The 19158-nt window shown below is 36.4% G+C and overlaps 1 protein-coding gene across 2 annotated transcripts in view; it reads left to right on the top strand.

The window, feature by feature from the left end:
- Window positions 1-19158, top strand: part of LOC149545892 (helicase SEN1-like) — an 87694-nt gene that overhangs the window by 32690 nt on the left and 35846 nt on the right. Inside the window, exons 2-4 of one of the 2 annotated variants that reach the window (XM_089790870.1) lie at window positions 508-1056; window positions 1192-2376; window positions 2472-2799. In XM_089790870.1, the coding sequence (XP_089646996.1) occupies window positions 508-1056; window positions 1192-2376; window positions 2472-2799 (2062 nt within the window). The remainder of the gene's footprint in view (window positions 1-507; window positions 1057-1191; window positions 2377-2471; window positions 2800-19158) is intronic. The other variant, XM_089790871.1, reaches the window with a different exon arrangement.

The raw sequence follows: 19158 nt of genomic DNA, 5'->3' as shown, positions 1-19158 counted from the left end.
CACAACTTATTGGGCAATCTTTATCTGCACTAAATTGTTGTATTTTATCTCCCAGCAACTTTTATTGTGATAAATACACTCATCCCTGATCAATCGGTGATAACTGTATTTATGGTACTACCATACCAGCATACCATACCCACATGCCCATTTTCATACCCAATTCCAATTCATGCGACTTAGGTTTTACTTTTTTTTGTTTTCCTTAAGTTTATTATCATCCTCTTTTGTTTAAACTGACAGCAATAGTGCCGGTACTTTTCCCAGATAATATTATGCTTGCTGACCAAAAAGCAATGAAACTTGTGTGATAGACGATCTTCCTAGTTTGGTTTGATTGAGTTAATGTTTGTTTAATTCACTGTTTCCATCTCAATGAAATATCCATTAGTGAAGTAGCTTTATATAAATGATCTTTCTTTTACAAATTTTAGTAATTACTCTGTTGGACTTGACAAAAAGAGGCTTTTAAATAGTTTTTCAGACGATTTCCCTTTATTTTGCCAGGTAAAAGATATTCCAGAGCAATTTAATTCTATTGAGGAATACCTCGGCTCATTTGTTTTACCTCTGATAGAAGAAATGAGAGCACAATTACAGCAGAATCTGGAATCTATTTCTGAAGCGCAATATAGAAGAATATCATTTCATAAAAAGACATGCCTATCAGAAGGGAAGGTACATAAATATAATATCCATATTGAAAGGGAAAATGGTACAGGAGGAGATAAGAATAAACAAAAATTGAAGTGGAAAGAAAAGGACATTCTTTTTCTATCAACAAAATTATCTAAGACTCTAGATAACTTCCATGATGAGTACTTGTTAGCTTTAGTCCATAAAAACCGGACAGATTCAGGTCCGAATGAATTGACAGTGAAGATATATGTGCCGAATGGACATCCCTTTATGTCAGAAAATCACAAAAAAGAAACTAGGTACTTTGCTATTAATCTCAATAGTATCATATCATGTTTGAGAATCTGGAATTCTTTACATGAATATAGGAAAACAAATATGGTCTTGATCCGTAAAGCAATTTCCTCAAGTGCAGAGGTATGTGCTTGAATTATTGAAAGTTTTATGAATGTGACAATATTTTTGTTTGGTCTTTGTTTATGAAAATTATAAGTATATTGCTTGCAGACAAGCAGGAAAATTGTGCTAACCTTACTTTGATGGAATCTGTAGGATTGCAATGAGGGAAATGCAGAAGTGAAAGAAGATAGTTTTGGGAAATTCAGAAGCAGACACTTCATGCCTCGTAACTTGAATGATTCTCAACTATCTGCTTTAATTCAAGCAGTTAACACTGTTGACTCTAATATTTCTTCTGATATAAAATTGATCCAGGGTCCCCCAGGAACAGGGAAGACCTCAATGCTGATCTCACTTCTTTCCATCTTAGGCCATAAGAAGTTCAGAGTATTTGTGTGTGCACCCACTAATGCAGCAGTGTCAGAAATTGCAATTAGATTCATCAAAATAGTTACAAGCCCATCAGGAGTGTGCTCTGATAAAGATAACTATACTTGTGTCATGACTTTGAGCGACCTTGTACTGGTAGGGAATGAGGATAGATTTGAACAAGGTGGTATTTTTGGAGATATTTTCCTTAAATATCGAGTTAATCGTTTATCCAAATGTTTCCTGCCAATGACAGGATGGCGGTACAGGGTGACATCTCTTCTTGGTTTTCTTGAATCAGCTATTTCCCTATATGAAGTTTTTAAAGAAACACCTCAAGAAACAGGCTTAGTTGGTTTTTCAAAGTACACCAGACAAAGACTGAAAAATTTGACTCCACAATTTTTTGAGGTTGCAAGAACATTATTAAATGATTTACCAGGAGCATTATCAGGAAAGCAGGAATTGAAATGTTTGGTCAATGCTGTCGAATCTTTCGTAAATATTATTGAGAAATATAATGTCAAGGAACGAATACTTACAGAATGTTTTTGCAGTGACAGTGAAGGCCTGGGAGAGGGAGCAGAGTTAACAAGTATATTTAATGAGAATATGCTCAGTAATAAGAAACATTTGAAGGGTGTTCTTTGTTTTAAGAGAAGTGAGTGTATCCAATTGCTGAGAACTCATTTAAACAGTGGAACTGATATTGCCTGCATGGCCCAAAAGAAATTCTCGAAGGAGAAAATAGAGAAAATCTGCCTTTCCAATGCGAAATTGGTATTTTCAACAGTTTCATCTTCTGCAAAAAGGTGCATGAAGTTGGCTGGGCCATTTGATTGCCTGATTATTGATGAGGCGGCCCAGCTTACAGAGGCGGAATCAACTGTTGCATTACAAATTAGAGGTTTGAGACATGCAGTCCTTATAGGAGACCCATATCAGTTGCCTGCAACAGTTATTAGTCAGGTTTGTTTATATTAGGTTGCACTATTTCTTTTTTACTTTAGTTTTTTACAAGTTAAGTTAAAAAATATAATTCCATTTCATGCCTGGTTTGTCAGATATCCCAGAAAGCAGGTTATGGAAGAAGTCTCTTTCAAAGATTACAAAAACTTGGACACCCAGTCCATCTTCTAAATACACAGTATCGAATGCATCCATCAATAAGTCAATTCCCAAATATGGAGTTTTATGGAAATTGTATTATGGATGGTCCCAATGTTAATATGGAGGAAGATGGCAATGCATATATTAAGTCTAAAATGTACGGAACATATGCTTTTATCAATATAGCAGAAGCAAGAGAAGAGAAAGATGACTTTGGTAAGAGCAAGCGGAATATTGTTGAGGCTGCTGTTGTCTTGCACATACTCTCTAAACTCTCTAAAGGTAACGTTCACTTTCTGTCTGAGCAATGGGCTTACCAAAATGTCAACAGAATTATTTTTCAAGTTCAAATGGTAGATGGTGGTCCCTACTGATTTTCTTTATTTATAAATATTTCTTGTTGGTTAACAATAATCTTCTCTTATTTAGAGACATCCTCTCAATCAGTGAAGTGAAAATCTCCAAAAAAATCACGATGAATTGCGATTAATCTTGAACCAGGGTCACTCCCAATTTTTTCCCCAAGAAATTGCAATTAATTGGTCAGCACAGTCAACAATTTTTTAGGCCCAAAAAATCACGTTTAATAAAAAAAAAATTGCAATTAATCATTTGAAGATGTGCAAAAATTCGCTGCCAGGAAAACTTAAACAATGCCCAATGAAAGTCTTCTTTTTCTATCTAATGCCACCACACGCATCTAAGTCTAATAACCCCAACCGGTTATAACTTCATCAAATACCAAATTCTTTAATAATTCAGTCGTTTGACATTTAATCAAACACTTTGGACACAAGGAATATAACGCTGATCTGAATGCTGATTGTTCCTAAATGCCAATCTAAAAGAGATATGCTTGCAAACTCCAAATGACTAACAATGGCGATGCAAATATTTAGTTTGTATTGTATTGGAACATATAAGCATTGGTTACAAATGAGAAAATATGCATTTTCAACAATGAGACTTAAGGCAATGCATGCTATGATTTAAATGATATTCTAATTCCCTTTGACAACTCCTAAAATGAAATTCTGATATGAATCAGTCTACAACAGATTTAAAAAACCCTACCAATGCCTTAAATATCTACTCGCATGCAAAAGGTAATAGATAAAAACCTGGAATTGCTCCAAAAATCTGAATTTTACTGTAGCGAGCCACTATAGCAATGACACTATTGCAGGATCATAGTAGCAAATCACTATAATGATGGCACTGTAGCAATATCCGACTTATTCCTTCAATCTTACTCCACAAATCTGGCCCTAGGCCACAAATTTGGCATAATGAAAAGACTGATTTGTCTTCTCCAACAGTTGCAACCCTTCCAAAGATATTTCACCACCTCAGTTATGCAAATCAATGGGAGTGTTCATTCCCAACGATCAATGTAGCAATTGTAGAAACCCTTGGCTCCACAAGTGATCCGGTAGAGTGGATGGCAACTCATTCGATGATCAACAATGAGGCTGCCCTCCCTATTTATTCTTTTCCTCCAATAGATGGACCTCCTAGAAGAAACAAAATAATATTTAATTCCTCCTTCTAGAAAATTCTTTTAATTTATTTAATTAACTTTAGTCATTTTTAATCAAATTAATTAAATATAAAAGTCACTTGTTAATTTTAATTTATTTAATGACTATAAGAAATTAATTTGATCAATTTCTCCTTATTCCTCCACTTAGCCTTCGGAGAATGTATAGGCTAAGAACTCCACTAAGAGGCTAAAAAGATGGAGACATTACACTGAGTGACATATATGTAGTTGTCTTGGGAGTCTATTGTAGACAAGGATTAAATCATTTATTTTCCATGGGAGTTGTTTTTTGCCAAGGACTAAATCATTTGTTTGCCATGGGAGCCATAGAGGGATAATATTGTTTGTTTGTTGTTTACATGAGAGTCCAGTTGCTTTCAGCTTCTTGTTTGCATTTGTGATGAGTCAAAACTCCATCTACTCCGGACTCAAATCAAATTTTCGCTAGGTTGGGAATTATTTTTTCTCGATAAGCTTTTTGTTTTTGTTAGAGTTAATATGTACTATATATTAGCTTAAAAAAACGCAGAAGTTAGCTATAAATTTTTATCTTTTTTATATATATTTTTGTATTAGTTTTTGTTATTATATTTTATTGTGTTTCATTTATTATGTAAATACTCATCTATTATGTAGTAAAAACTTATATAGTGAGTTAACAGTTTTGTAAACATCATGCAGACTTAGTCATATAGTGAGTTAACAGTTTTGCAAACTTGCAAATATCATGTGGAGTTAGTCAATGATAGTTTATAATTTTACACATCAGCATCAAGAATATGTCAATTATGATAAATTGTAAGTTTTGTAACTATAGTTAACAAAAAGAAGATAATATCAATTAAATTAAAGCTGTTTGCCTATAGGAGTTATAGAAATCCATTAAGCCTCTAAAAGATAATTGTAGGATAAAAAAGTGTTGGTCTAATTAAATATTCACTCATTACACTTACTTAAGCTTACTTAGGATAATACATTGCATAGTAATTTGTGATTGAGACACTTAGGAGTTTGCAACTCAATTAAACACATGGTGTAGGAGAATTCCACTCTAGTTGGTCATAGTTGTTATCTCAATCCACCTTTAGTGCACTTATCACATTATCATCTCATCATTGCACATACTTCATTGCATAATGGAAGATGATCCACCTTTGGTGGATATGTGATTCCACCTTATCTAGGTGATATCTTATCTTCTCCTTATCGTTGTCTCTTATCGCCACTCCTATATAACGAGGCCTATTATGTACATTTAAAATCAATCAATTGGATGTCAATCAAGTCCATTGTCAATAATATCATTCTTTCATCTTCATGCAATTGTCTTGTCAATCTCTTGTCGAAGTTATCTTGGTCTTTCATTTGATCTTGGGGGTGTTGTAGAGTAACCTAAAACTCAACATGGTATCAAAGCTCTCATGGTGTGAAGACTTCTTCTCAAGAAATGCAATCTTGACTTAACTTATTGTTGGTGCAGCATTGGCAATTTGGACATCACAATTTGGAGGAGATTTCGAGATGCATATTTTGTGACCACCTATTGCAGGCAAAAATTGGAGCTTGTTGGTGCAAATCAGAGGTTGGCATCATATAGAGGAGGTTCAAAAACCCCTAAATTGAATTTTGTTTCATCCAAATTGGACATCTGAGGCCAAATCTAGAGGCATTGATTTTTGAAGGTGCGCCAGCTACGATTTAGAAAAAATAAAATTCAAAGTGATTTTCAAACAGCGATATCTCCCTCATATGGACTCCTTTTTCGGATTTTTTTTTTTTTTTTTTGGGGTAGAATTTCACAATCTACATAGTGGTATAGGTGATTTTGGATCTCTGTCTCTGAATTTTTTTGAAAATCGCAAATCCCAATTTTTGCAACTTTCAAGGCTCTATTTGGGCACATCTAGTAACATTTTCAGGTGCAATTTTTTTTGAAAGTGCATGATTTTTCTTCTACTTTCCAGATATGTAATCAGATTGCAGTGTTTTGGAGTGGGCATCACTTTTAGAAATAGATCATTTTTGGCTATATTTGCACTTGGTGAATACTTGGATTGTAATTTTCATAATTGAATCAATAATTTGAAGGAGTTATCAGTTGATTTCAGTCATTCTTTGATTCGTTATGGATTTTTCAAAAGTTCCATTACTCACTCCATATAACTATCATGAATGGAAACAAGCAGTTTCTAATCAGTTGATGAGTATTGGATTGCTTAAAATGATTATTGGACAGGATCTAGAACCAGCTACAGGTGTTGCAGAAAGAAAGAAATGGTTTGATAGAAGGGATAAAGCACTTGGCTCTCTTAGATCTACCATGTCCAATGATTTGTTATATCATATTGCATCTTGCACAAATCCTCATGATGTCTTGACTACTTTGGAAGGAATCTTTGGTAAACCTGATAGAATAAGAAAGTTCAAATTGGAGAATGAGCTTATAGGTCTAAGTCCATGTGATTTTGACAATATTCAAGACTTTTTCTCTAAGTTCAATTCCATTAGATTGGAGTTTTCTAATTGTGGTATTACTAAAGATGATGACAATTGATATTATCTATTCTTTCCAAGCTAGGTCCTGAATATTCAATCTTTGTTTCCACATTCTATGCTACTATGGTTGCTCTTAGTAATGCATACAAACTGCCTTCTCTTGATGAATTTGCAGCTAAACTCACAAAGGAACAAGCAAAGTTAGCACACATGGGTTAATTGAAGCCTTCAAAGTATCAAGCATTGGTTGCAAACGACTCCTCTCCAAAGGCTCCCAAAGGAAAATGAAACAAACAACACAAGGATCCGAAGCAACATGACAAAGGTGATTACTCTCCTTCACAAGATAATATTGAATCCAAGTCCTCTTCAAGAGAGGAATCATCTAGAAGAAAAATAAATGTGCTTATTGCAAAAAGTTAGGACATGATGAGCATAAATGTTTCCATAAGAAGATTGATGAGCTCACTCACATTCTTCAAAAGAACAATATTCAATTGCCCTCATCAGTGTCTTGTCCTTCTCAATATCAGGTAGCTGCTACATCTACATCATCATCTAGAGGCAAAAGACAAGCACTCATTGCTTTCACACATCTTGAGCAAGATAAATGACTTCTTGATTTAGGTGCATCACATCATATGACATCTTCTATGGATATGTTTTCTTCTATTGAGCCTTGTACTTCTCCACCTATATTGATGGGTAATAATACATACATGATTTCTATGGGAGAGGATACATTTAATGATGTTCTTTGTGTACCATCCTTGACCACTGATATCCTTTCCATTTACCAAATTACTCATGGGGCACAAGGTAAAATTGTCGAGTTCAATCCTGATTATGTCTATATTAGGGACATGGAGACTAGAGATGTCATAGCTATGGCAGTTGTTGATCATACATCACGCTTGTATTCTTTTACACATTTTATTGATCATGATGATGATATTCATGATGTACCTAACCCTTTATCAAGGGTGAATAATTCATGTGAGGAGAACATTGGACACTTGAATCATTTTGCTCTTGAGACGAGTGTTCAACTTCCTACTCCTCCACTTCCTGCTTCTTCAGACATGAGTTCTACTATTCAGCAGGATGATCTTTATGCTTCAGATCTTGTAGTGTGTGATGAATTTTTGGATGCTCTTTCAGATGAGTCTCATAATGCAGATTTGGTTAATACATCTGAGGAGGTTTCTCTTCAAGATACTTCTTCACCTTCTTTGGAGATTGGAATTCCCAACTCTTCATGTTCTCTTAGTTTTCCACATCTCATAGGTCAGCTTGATGGTGTGATAGAATCTTTGAGCTTGGAGACACATATTCAGTCTTCAAAGATGCATACATGGAGACCTTCTTCTTCCTTCCTCACTTTTTACATGGAGTGGCTTCTTCATCATGTGATGGGGAGAGATGTTTCTTGTAGGTATTTGATTACATTTTGCTTGCAAGTACTCTTCATCTACATTGGAGCTTCTTCATTATGGGGGGGGATATCATGTCTCCTTATTTCCTTCCAATGGGGAGCTCATTCTTTGTATATACATGATGTATGCAATTTTTTGGGGGTCTTGAGTACTCCATCCATCCATGCATCTTGTTTTGATCTCTCTTTTTGGAGGAGGGTTTTTCCAATGAGGCTCTCTCTTTCTCCACTTTATGAGAGATTACATTTCATGTATTGCATTGCATATTGTACATGGGTACCTAAAATGGCCTAGTAGCCGACACCCATCTTGCATTGCGAGTTTAAGTGCATTCTCCTAAGTTGCACTTAAGGGGGGGTGTTGGTGTAATTAAATATTCACTAATTACACTTACTTAAGCTTACTCAGGATAATGCATTGCATAGTAATTTGTGATTGAGACACTTAGGAGTTTGCACCTCAATTAAATACATGGTGTAGGAGAATTTCACTCTAGGTGGTCATAGTTGTTATCTCAATCCACCTTTAGTGCACTTAACACATTATCATCCTCATCATTGCACATACTTCATTGCATAATGGAGGATGATCCACCTTTGGTGGACATGTGATTCCACCTTGTGTGGGTGATAGCTTATCTTCTCCTTATCATTGTCTCTTATCGCCTCTCCTATATAAGGAGGCCTATTATGTACATTTAAAATCAATCAATTGAATGTCAATCAAGTCCATTATCAATAATAGCATTCTTTCATCTTCATGCAATTGTCTTGCCAATCTCTTGTGGAAGTTATCTTGGTCTTTCATTTGCTCTTGGGGGTGTTGTAGAGTCACCTAAAACTCTAACAAAAAGGATTGTTAATTAGCCAACTTAAGCTCTCATACTTCTCTTGGAATGGGTCTGAGTTAGCACCCATAACACATTTCATAAAATTTAATAATCTATATTTTAATTTTGCCAAAACTAGAGGCATTTAATATCCTATTTTGTGTTTGACATGTTCTTCAAACCTTTTAAGGATGTCTTTTTATTTAGATCTTAGGAAAAGCAATTAGTAATCTTCAAAAATTTGGTTAGAGTAGGATTTTTTGAAGTGTACGTGTTACAAACGTAAATGGTAGAATACTTGACTTATTCATTAAAGATCAAAATGATCTATATATACAAAGAGGAGAGTCGAATAGAATAGAAACATTCTATTCTAGACTACACCTAAATATTAGAAACATTCTAATATCTACAGAGATATAATAAGATACAGTAGTGAGCATTAAAAAGAAACATAAAGATTATTCTAATACCCCCCCTTAATGCTCAATCTATTTACTACACCAATAGATCCCCTGAATTTAACAAACTTGTCAGGACCAAGGGGTTTTGTGAAAATATCTGCTGGTTGCTCTGAGGTAGGGACATAGAGTAACCAAATATATCCATCTTCTACTAATTTTCGGATGTAATGGCAATGAAGCTCTATGTGCTTGATTCATTCATGAAACACTGGGTTCTTGGCAAGTTTGAGTACTCCTTGATTGTCTGAAAACAAAGAAGTCAGACTTGCTTGAAGAATATGCATATCTGCAAGCATCTAGCGAAGCCAAACTGCTTCACAAGCTGCCTTGACAGCTCCTCTATATTCTGCTTCTATAGAGGAGAGTGCATGTGCCTGTTGCTTCTTACTGGTCTAGGTAATTGTTGCAGATCCGATACTGAACACATAGCCAAAAGTAGATTTCCTGTCATCAACAAAGCTGGCCCAATCGGAATCGGTGAATCCACTGAGCTGAGGAGTAGTACTCCTTGTGTAAAGAAGACCATAATTTGAAGTACCATGTACATAGCATAACACATGTTTTGTTGCAATCCAATGATCAGTCCTGGGGTTCATCATGAACCGTGAGATGTAGTTGACTGCAAAACTGAGATCAAGTCTAGTAGTAGTAAGGTAGATGAGACTACCTACTAGCTGCCTGAAGAGTGTTTCATCTACAGGAGGAGAATCAGATTGTGCGGACAATTTCAGACTAGTCTCCATAGTAGTGGAGGTAGGTTTGCAATCTTGCATTTGAAACCTATTAAGAAATTTTTTGGCATACTTGGACTAAGACAAAAAAATACTGTTGTCAGTCTGCCAAACCTCAATACCTAAACAATAATGAAGCAATCCGAGATCGGTCATATCAAAAGTTCTACATAGATCCTGTTTGATTTTTGAAATCAAATGTTAAGAACTCCCAGTAATGATCAAATCATCCACATAGACAACAAGAAAAAGAATATCATTACCAAAGTGTTTAATATACAGATTACTGTCTGACAAGCTATGCTGAAATCCCAGAGCAACCAAGTACTGATCAATCTTTATGTACTAAGCCCTAGGGGCCTGTTTAAGACCATAGAGGGCCTTCTAGAGTCTACATATTTTTGGTTCTGAACCGGCAACCTTGAAACCTGGGAGCTACGTCATATAGACTTCTTCCTATAATTCACCATTGAGAAAAGCACTCTTTACATCCATTTGATGAACTTTCCAACCATACTAAGTTGCAATGGCAAGAAGAATGTGAATATTGCTCATCTTGGCTATCGGAGCAAAGGTCTCCTCATAGTCAATGCCTTCGCGCTAGGTGAATCCTCGAGCAACAAGTATGGCTTTGTATTTGTCCAAGGTACCATCTGCATGGTACTTGATCTTATAGACCCATTTACAGCTAATGGGTTTCTTCCCAAGAGGGAGATCTGAAAGAACCCAAGTGTGATTCTTTTCAAGACACTGAAGCTCAGCATCCATTGCCTATTGCCATTTTGGAATTCCTTTGGCCTCTGCATATGTTCGAGGCTCAGGGATACTGTGGATATTGGCCATAAAAGCAACATTAACTGTGGTGTGCTAAATACTCTTATTTCTGGAGGTTCTACCCTTAGTGAGTTCATCAGGATGAAGATCACTAATCGTTTGAGCCCGCCATTTTGGTTGAAGAGTAGAGGAGGCAATATCAGATGCTGTCGGAAAAGCTGGATGAGGAGGAGGAGCAAGAGCTGTATTATCTGGAGGTGGCTGAGGTGGTGTATCAGTAGCATTAGATGACTCATATAAAATAGGACCCAAGTCACAGATTGTTGAAGACTGAATCTTGGAATGTGGCGGGGAGGCAGAGAGCTGAAATGGTCTGAGTTCCTCATCAAACACAACATCACGACTGAAGATTAAATGATCGGTGTTTACATCAATTACTCTGTAAGCCTTATGTGTGACTGTATCCTATAAACATGAGTTTTTGGCTTTTGGAATCGAACTTAGTGTGTTTGGCATTAGGAATCCATACATATGCTAGAGAGCCAAAAACTTTCAAATGGTTGATTGTAGATTTGCGACCAGACCAAGCTTCCTCAGGAGTCTTATGGTTAACTACAAGGGTGGGTGACCGGTTAAGAAGGTAGACAGCTGTGGATACTACTTCTGCCCAATATTTTTTGGGAACATTTCTATGTTCTAGCATAGCTCTGGTTGTTTCTATGATAGTATGGTTTTGATGCTCTACAACACCGTTTTGCTGAGGGGTGTGAGGTGTGGTGAACTGACGTCTAATGCCATGAGTAGTACAGAAGGCAGAGAAATTAGAACAAAATTCCCCTCCATTATCGGTCCTAAGAGTACGGATGGGGGAACCAAACTCTTTTTCTACTAGGGCTTTAAACTACTGAAATACAGGAAAAGCATCTGATTTTTGCTTAAGAAAATATACCCACATTTTACGACTGAAATCATCCACAATGAGTAAAAAGTACATGTTCCCAATAACAGAAGGAGTATTCATAGGACCACATACATCAGCGTGGACCAGCTGGAGTACTTTAGATGCCCGCCATGATTCACCATCCTTAAATGGTGTCCCATGTTACTTCCCTGCTTGGCAAGCTCTGCAAACGCGATGGTTCTGGGTCTAGATGTCAGGTAGGCCATGGACTAAATTATCCTAAGCAAGCAAGTTGTGCTAGCTATTGAATGTTCAAGTGACCGTATCGCTGATGCCAGAGGCTGCTAAGAGTGGATGATTTTGCGATGAAGGCACGCTCAAGGGAATCGCCTGAATCTACAAGCCTATAAATACCATGATCCTCAAGACCAATAGAAAGTGTAGTGTGAGAATCACGATCAATAATCGAACACTTATTTCCACTGGAAATGACATTCGAATGCCTCATAATCTGACTAACAAACAGAAGATTATGTTTCATGCTAGGATCATAACATACATTGAAGAACATGAGTCTTCTTCCTCCGGACTAAATCTGAACATTGCCCTTGCCGACAATATTGTATTCTTCACCGCCTCCAAAGATTACTGAGTCAGAATAGGGAGTGAATTCAACAAACCAATCATGCCTATGAGTGAAATGTCGGGAGGCACCGAAATCTATGTACCAGGCAAAAGATTTCACATGATCTGTAGGTATGCTGGCCATAAAGGCATGGTAGATAGATTCTTTCTGCTCTGAGTGTTGGGCAACATCAGCTTGCTTTTTAATTGAGTCTGACTTCTGATGCTCATAATATGTGAATATCTCAGTTGGCACAAACTTTGAGGTGAGAAAATGAAAGACCTAGAAAAATCGGAGAAGTACCTAGAAGAGAGCTTGAAAAACACAAAAATAATATGCTGTCGGAATTTGGATCTGTTGGCTCAAAAATCAAGGCATGAAAAACAAGGCAGCCACAAAAGATTGATGAAGACCCATCTGAGATCTTGAAAAACCCACCAAGATTACGTGATTAAAAAAAATTTCCGACCCCAAAAATTAGGGTTTCGGGCAAAAAATAGGCAACGGCCATGGAGGTCGAATCTACAACAAAAATGGCGATTTTGCAGTGGTAGGTGGCCGATTTTTCTATTGAGAAGGTCATTCTTTCATTGACATTGCTAGAGCTTGAAGATTCATCACCAAAGAATGGAGATTCGAGACCCAAAAATGACGGTTTATCAAGTGCACGACAGCAGAAAATCGTCTGTGAAAAACAGCTTCAAAAAATGGTGATGGCTTCAAAGTGTAAGTCGTGGTCACACACCAAAGACAGTATAAGTCTGTGGGTTTGCTCCAAAGACGCTGCACACTGGTGGATCCTTCTTAAAATAGCAATTTCATTCAATTTTTTCACAAAAAAAAACACTTTTTTCTGTATTCAGATTTTTGCACAAAAAATGTGATTTTATGCATTCGGATTTCTCAAAACAGAAACCCTACTTGGGTTGTAGAGAAATGGATTTGTCAAAAAAAAAATTTAAGCATTAACTCTGATACCATGTTACAAACGTAAATGGCAGAATACTTGACTTATTAATTAGAAATCAAAATGATCTATATATACAAAGAGGAGAGTCGAATAGAATAGAAACATTCTATTCTAGACTACACCTAAATATTAGAAACATTCTAATATTTACAGAGATATAATAAGATACAATAGTAAGCATTAAAAAGAAACATAAAGATTATTCTAATAGTGCGATCTAGTTTGTCACAAATGCCAACATAATTATTTTTCAAGTTCAAATGATAGATGGTGGTCCCTATTGGTTTTCTTCATTCATAAATATTTCTTGTTGGTTAATGATAATCTTCTCTTATTTATGTCTTCTCAATTATTAAAAAAAGGTTCAAATCTTTTTTTCTTTTTTTTGGTTTAAATTAACTATTGAAAATCATTTCTTAATGCGTTAAGGTTGTCGACATAGATAAGGGAAATCAGAAACAATGTCATTTTACAAGTTTGTAAAATTCTGTTTTCTAGTTGAAAAAAAATCAAATTGAGATTCCATAAAATTGAAGCAAGTTTGTTTCGAGAATACTACTTATTGCCAATAAGTATCACTTTATGTTTATGTTTTGCCTTAAAAAGGCTGTACTTATCAATAGTATCTTTGACTGAAATCATGCAAAAGCAAGAAGGTATTCCGTTTATTGGGCACACTGCATACATTTAATTTTAATATCTACTTCTATTCTAGTTTGTTAAAGTGAACTCCTTTTTCATTGTTAGAATATATAATGTTTATGGTCATTTGGTGGACAAGCAAGTAGTTTGTTGTTGGTGCTTGACATAAATATGTATGATTGAAAAGGTTTTAGGCTTAATATATATTAAATGCATATCTGCTTTGTGGAATGTTGTCAGTAAAACTATACTATAGCTGACGGGATTAGTTAGTGTTTGAAAGGTTGCATGATGATTGAGCCACCTCTTCGGGAGATATATGTACATCGTCTAAATTGAACTATGAAGCATCGTTGTAATCATAATTGTATATCTGCTTATATGAATAAAGTACTATCTTGTTTAGTGTTACATTCTAGTCTCTTAATGCAATAATTATTCGTTTACCTTGTACGGTAAACATTTGGTGCCGTTGTCTATCGAACCTGGTACAAAATATGTGTTATGAAGAATAATGTTGAATTTTCTCAATAAAGATCGAAATAAAATAAAAAACAAGGATCAGGTATGCACAACATGTGAAGCATTAATTCTCACACAATAGGCAAAACGAAGGCATGAGTGTCGAGGATTTTCTTGAGGAGATGTGACATAGATTGAATTTGGTAGAAGAGACAAGGGAGGAGTTCCTAAACTTGTACACGACAAGGGTAGAGAATTCGAACAAAAGAGAAGGAATCTGCACGGCTCGAGGTGCCAAAAGAGCACGAGCGTGGGGTGAACTCTTCGTTCCAGATACACCAAACAAATGGATACAAGTTGAGAATCGAACAACTTCGCATTTAGAAGACCTCTTCACACCACAGAGTAACGCAGTTGTCCGAAGTAGCGCGGTTGTGTAGAACAACGCAGGTACACAGAACAACGTGGGTAGTCAAAACAACGCAGGTACTTAGAACAACACGGGTGCATTAAACAATGCAGGGGCGCCACAGGTACAACAAATATAGAAGAAGTTAGCCAAGGTAGGGCCAAAGGAAAAACTACCAAATTTTAATGGCGATGGGACGATCGATCCATTTCAACATTGTAAAACATGCTAAACAATATGGACCGCAAATGGCATAACGAACCAAGATGATTAGGTCTAATAGTTTCTAGCTGCCCTACGAGGTATAGCAATCGATTGGTTTCCAGACACCAACCTGAAGAAGCTAACTACATGGGCGGATGTCAAGAAAGAATTTATAGCAGAGTTCAGACTACTTAGGGATAATAATGAAATAGTAGCGGAAATTTACAATACAAAATAGGGGAAGAATGAAATAGTGCGCATATACGCGAGGAGGTTGAAGGAGCTGGTAGGAAAAATAGAAAGCCGATTAGTTGACAGGTTGAAGAAAAGGTGGTTCATCAAAGGACTACGACCGACACTGCAGAAAAAGATGAAAATTGTACCTCAAGCATCATACATTGATGCATATAACTGTGCGATGGACTTAAAGAGAAAACATTAAATTGGCAAAAAGAAGAAAGACGAATTTTCGGATTCTAAAGACTCATCCTCTGAAAGTAGCAATAAGGAATCAAGTAAAAAGGTTCAGGCATTACAAAAGGGGATATGCTACATATGATGAAAGAGTTTAAAAACATGAAAAAGAACCCTGGCCAAACCAGGGAAGGGGAACTATGGTGTATCAATTGCAAGGATGTGGATCACATAAAGGGCTCTTGTCCTAAGAATCAATTCTGCAATATCTGCCAGATTGCCCGTCCAATATGAAAACAAGGGGACACTAGCAAGTGTTGCTATCGCAAGAAGTGTCCACCTCAGGGGCAAGAACAAATACAAACAATGACGCAACAACTTCAAGAGGGTATCGAAACAACAATCAACATGGACAAGGCGACAAAAACAATAATGGGGGTCGTACTCGAATATAGTATGATTTGACTGGACGACCAATGATACAATGTCGTGTGTGCAACCTCTGGGGCCACTTCGTTAGAGACTATACTACAAAGGGAACACCACAACTGTTGTGCAGATGGTGTGGTGGAGACCATGATGACTCGAAATGCCCTAAACCCGAGGTGGACCTATTGACCATAGAAAGATGTGATGAAGAAACATTAGCAATGACTCGTGCACAAGCGAAGAAGGCAACATACCTAGATCCAGAAGAGGAAAAGAAAAGGATGCACCAAGCGAAAGCAAAAATAGAAAAAGAGATGGAGGCTGAAAAATTGCAAATGAAGGACATTGCCAGCACCTCAAGGAGGGACCAGGCAGAACAAAGCATCATACGATAGGTAATGCGAGCTGAGATTCCCATGAAATTGAACAACCTTCTTGCAATGCCTCAGTTAAAGACTGCAATCCTAAACATGAGACCATCCTTGAAGGCAGTGGAAGATCCAAGGAAGAACACACAAGGTGGAAGCGGAACGACCATGGTAGACCCAAAGCTACTTGCGTTGAACACAAGAAGACACCCTACAGTAGTCGAGATGGGTATTCTCGGGACTATCCTCATGGACACCATCATAGATGGAGGGTCGGGCATAAATGTATTGCCTAAAGAAACATGAAAGAAGTTGGGACAACCTACCCTATGGCCGCATACATTCCAACTGCTCACCACTGATCAACACAGAATCAAACCCCTTGGAACTCTAATGGCGCAACCCATAATGATCGGGACACAACCTTTCTTACTCAACTTCATGGTCATTCCATTGAACAGGAAAGGGTATGATGCCATCCTCGGAAGGGGCTAGCTAGTGCAGGCAAAGGTGAAACACAATTGGAAAAGGAACACTCTGTCCAAAACGCATGAATGACAAATGGGAAAAGAATGTGTTTTTGTCTTAGGGATGTAACCACAATTGCTTGGATGAAGACCTGCCACATGCCCTTTTCCTGACTAACTTGTTCTTCCTTTAGAATATTGACTATTTTTCCTTGTAACATTTTGTTGGGATTATGTGACAGAATTAAATGGGGTTGGGTGTTAGCAGTTTGCATTTTTTGCATTAAATTTGGAATGTAATTCAAATTAATCTATTTAATGTTTTATAAATCAAGGGATAATTTTTAAGTATTGAATGCAAACTGTTGATTTTTATTAATCAACTAGAAAGAATACAATGATAGGGAATGGTGGCCTCTTGTGTTCGCCATGTGTCCTAAAGGTCATCTAAGACTTTAGGTCTTAGTAATGACTTTCGAATCATTTGCGGAGGGTACCTAGGAGCCTGAGGGTTGAATTTGACTTTGCCTTGTCAATTGGAGGCACTTATTGCCAATTACAGTATTTTATGGGCAATTTTTGACAAGTCACAGGAGCATTGATAGCTTAGTGGAGTTTGAAGGGTGGTTAGACTTTATTTTCAGAGGTTCTAGGCCCTATTTTTTAGCCTTTTTTCCTGCATCTGACCTAGTTGGTTGGGAGATGGTACTTAGTGTGTTTTTAGACTCATTGTTCTTGGCAGCTCTGATTATTCATTGGAGAGGGCTTAGTGAATATGTCTATTTGTCTCTTTCATCATTTTTTCTGTAACTCAGTAATTTGAAGGTGTATACATTGCAGGCCTATCATTTACAGGAATTGATTTTGTCCTACTTATTATTACAGTTCAGAGTTCCTTCAGTGATTGATAAGGTGAAGATTGGAAGTTTGTCAAAACCTTCTTATTTAGCCTATGTCTCATGTCTTTTACATCTTTCTGAAGTAATCATTGAGCAGGTTATTAACTATGTTATCTTGAGGGTTCAAGTGTTGTTTTTGTGAAAATTATCTTTCCTCTTCAGTACTTGCATTTGCAACCGGTTAATGAAATATTTATGCATCAGTGGCTCATAATAGGTTGTGATGTTGGGATTTTTTTCCTGCATTTGAATTAGTGTCATTTACAGGTGTTCATTTTCATACAAGTTGGTATCCATTGTAGGTTTATGCAATCAGAGTTTCAAGTTTTCATTTTGTTTTCAGTTATTCCATTTAAGTTTTCTTTCTCCCTTTTCCTAGAAAAGTTTAGTAGTTTACAATGTGAACCAACTAGGAGTTGGCCTTATCCAGAGATTTACTCTAGTTATAAGTGACCCACAACTTAGGAGTGTTTCCATGTTTCCTTAAAATATTAATTTTTTGTCCAAATTAACAAGGGTGCAATTTCAAGAGATAACAATTATTTTGAATTTCCAACTTGTACTGAACAACTGCCTCATTTAATAGGGCCGACCTAACTAAATATTTGCAATTTTTAAATTTTAAACTTAATGAAATCCCTCTTGGGCACAAATTTGACCTTAAGTTGGAAACAAATGCACAAATAAGTGGTAGGATTTAAAGGACAAGATGAAAAAAAATCCTAAAGGAGAGTACTTTTGAACCGGGAAGTTGGAAATGCATATTTGTCTTGAATACAAATCCTACATCAAGCTGGAAACAATGTAAAGAGGAAGGCATGATTTCTCATTGGAGATGTCAAAGAATTTATGTTTGAGTGTGTTTGATAGGGGAAGTTGGAAATGAATTCATTCCTTGGGTGCTTATGAGAAGGAAAGCTGCAAATTACAAACTCCTTGGGCACATTTGAGAAACTAAGGCGAAACTCCTTTTATTTTTGCTTTTTCATGAAGGACTTTCACTTCTTCATTCAAGAATTCCTTATTTGCTTAAAAGTTTTCACTTGTATCTTTTGGAATTTAAGAAGCTTTGTTTGCTTTCAATGATCTCCATTTTAATTTTTAAGCTTCCTTTAATCTTTTCAAAAACTTTCCCCTTATATCTTTAGAGCAGGTTTTCGTAATGGAGCTCGAAACAAAGAACAAGGTGTGTGCAAATTTACTAGCAAGATGGAAATGATATCTTGCAATCCAATTTTTTCCATTTGAAATCTTAAAATTCATGTTTTTAAATCTTCGATCTGATTATGATTCCTTAAGAATTCAAAATCCAAACTTCATCTTTCTTTCCCTTTCACAATTTAAGGCTTGAATCTCCACCTATCTCTTAGGATGGGATTCCAAGATGAAGCTAGAAATGCCAAACAAGGTGGGCACATTCTGGAAAGCAAGCTGGAAATCACCTTCACTTTGGGTGCAAATTAGAAGATGAGCTTTAAATTCTCAGCGTTTTGCATTTCGTCACTTGAAATTGATCTAAGCTTCTTGTAAATTCTATTAAGTCCAGAATTTCCATCTCTTCCTTGTTTAGCTCAACTT

The sequence above is a fragment of the Cupressus sempervirens genome, chromosome 7, assembly GCF_028749045.1.
Source record: "Cupressus sempervirens isolate cs-2001-9-10 chromosome 7, ASM2874904v1, whole genome shotgun sequence".
Taxonomy (NCBI): domain Eukaryota; kingdom Viridiplantae; phylum Streptophyta; class Pinopsida; order Cupressales; family Cupressaceae; genus Cupressus; species Cupressus sempervirens.
The sequence above is the reverse complement of the archived record's forward strand: the minus strand, read 5'-3'. Positions and strand labels throughout refer to the sequence as shown.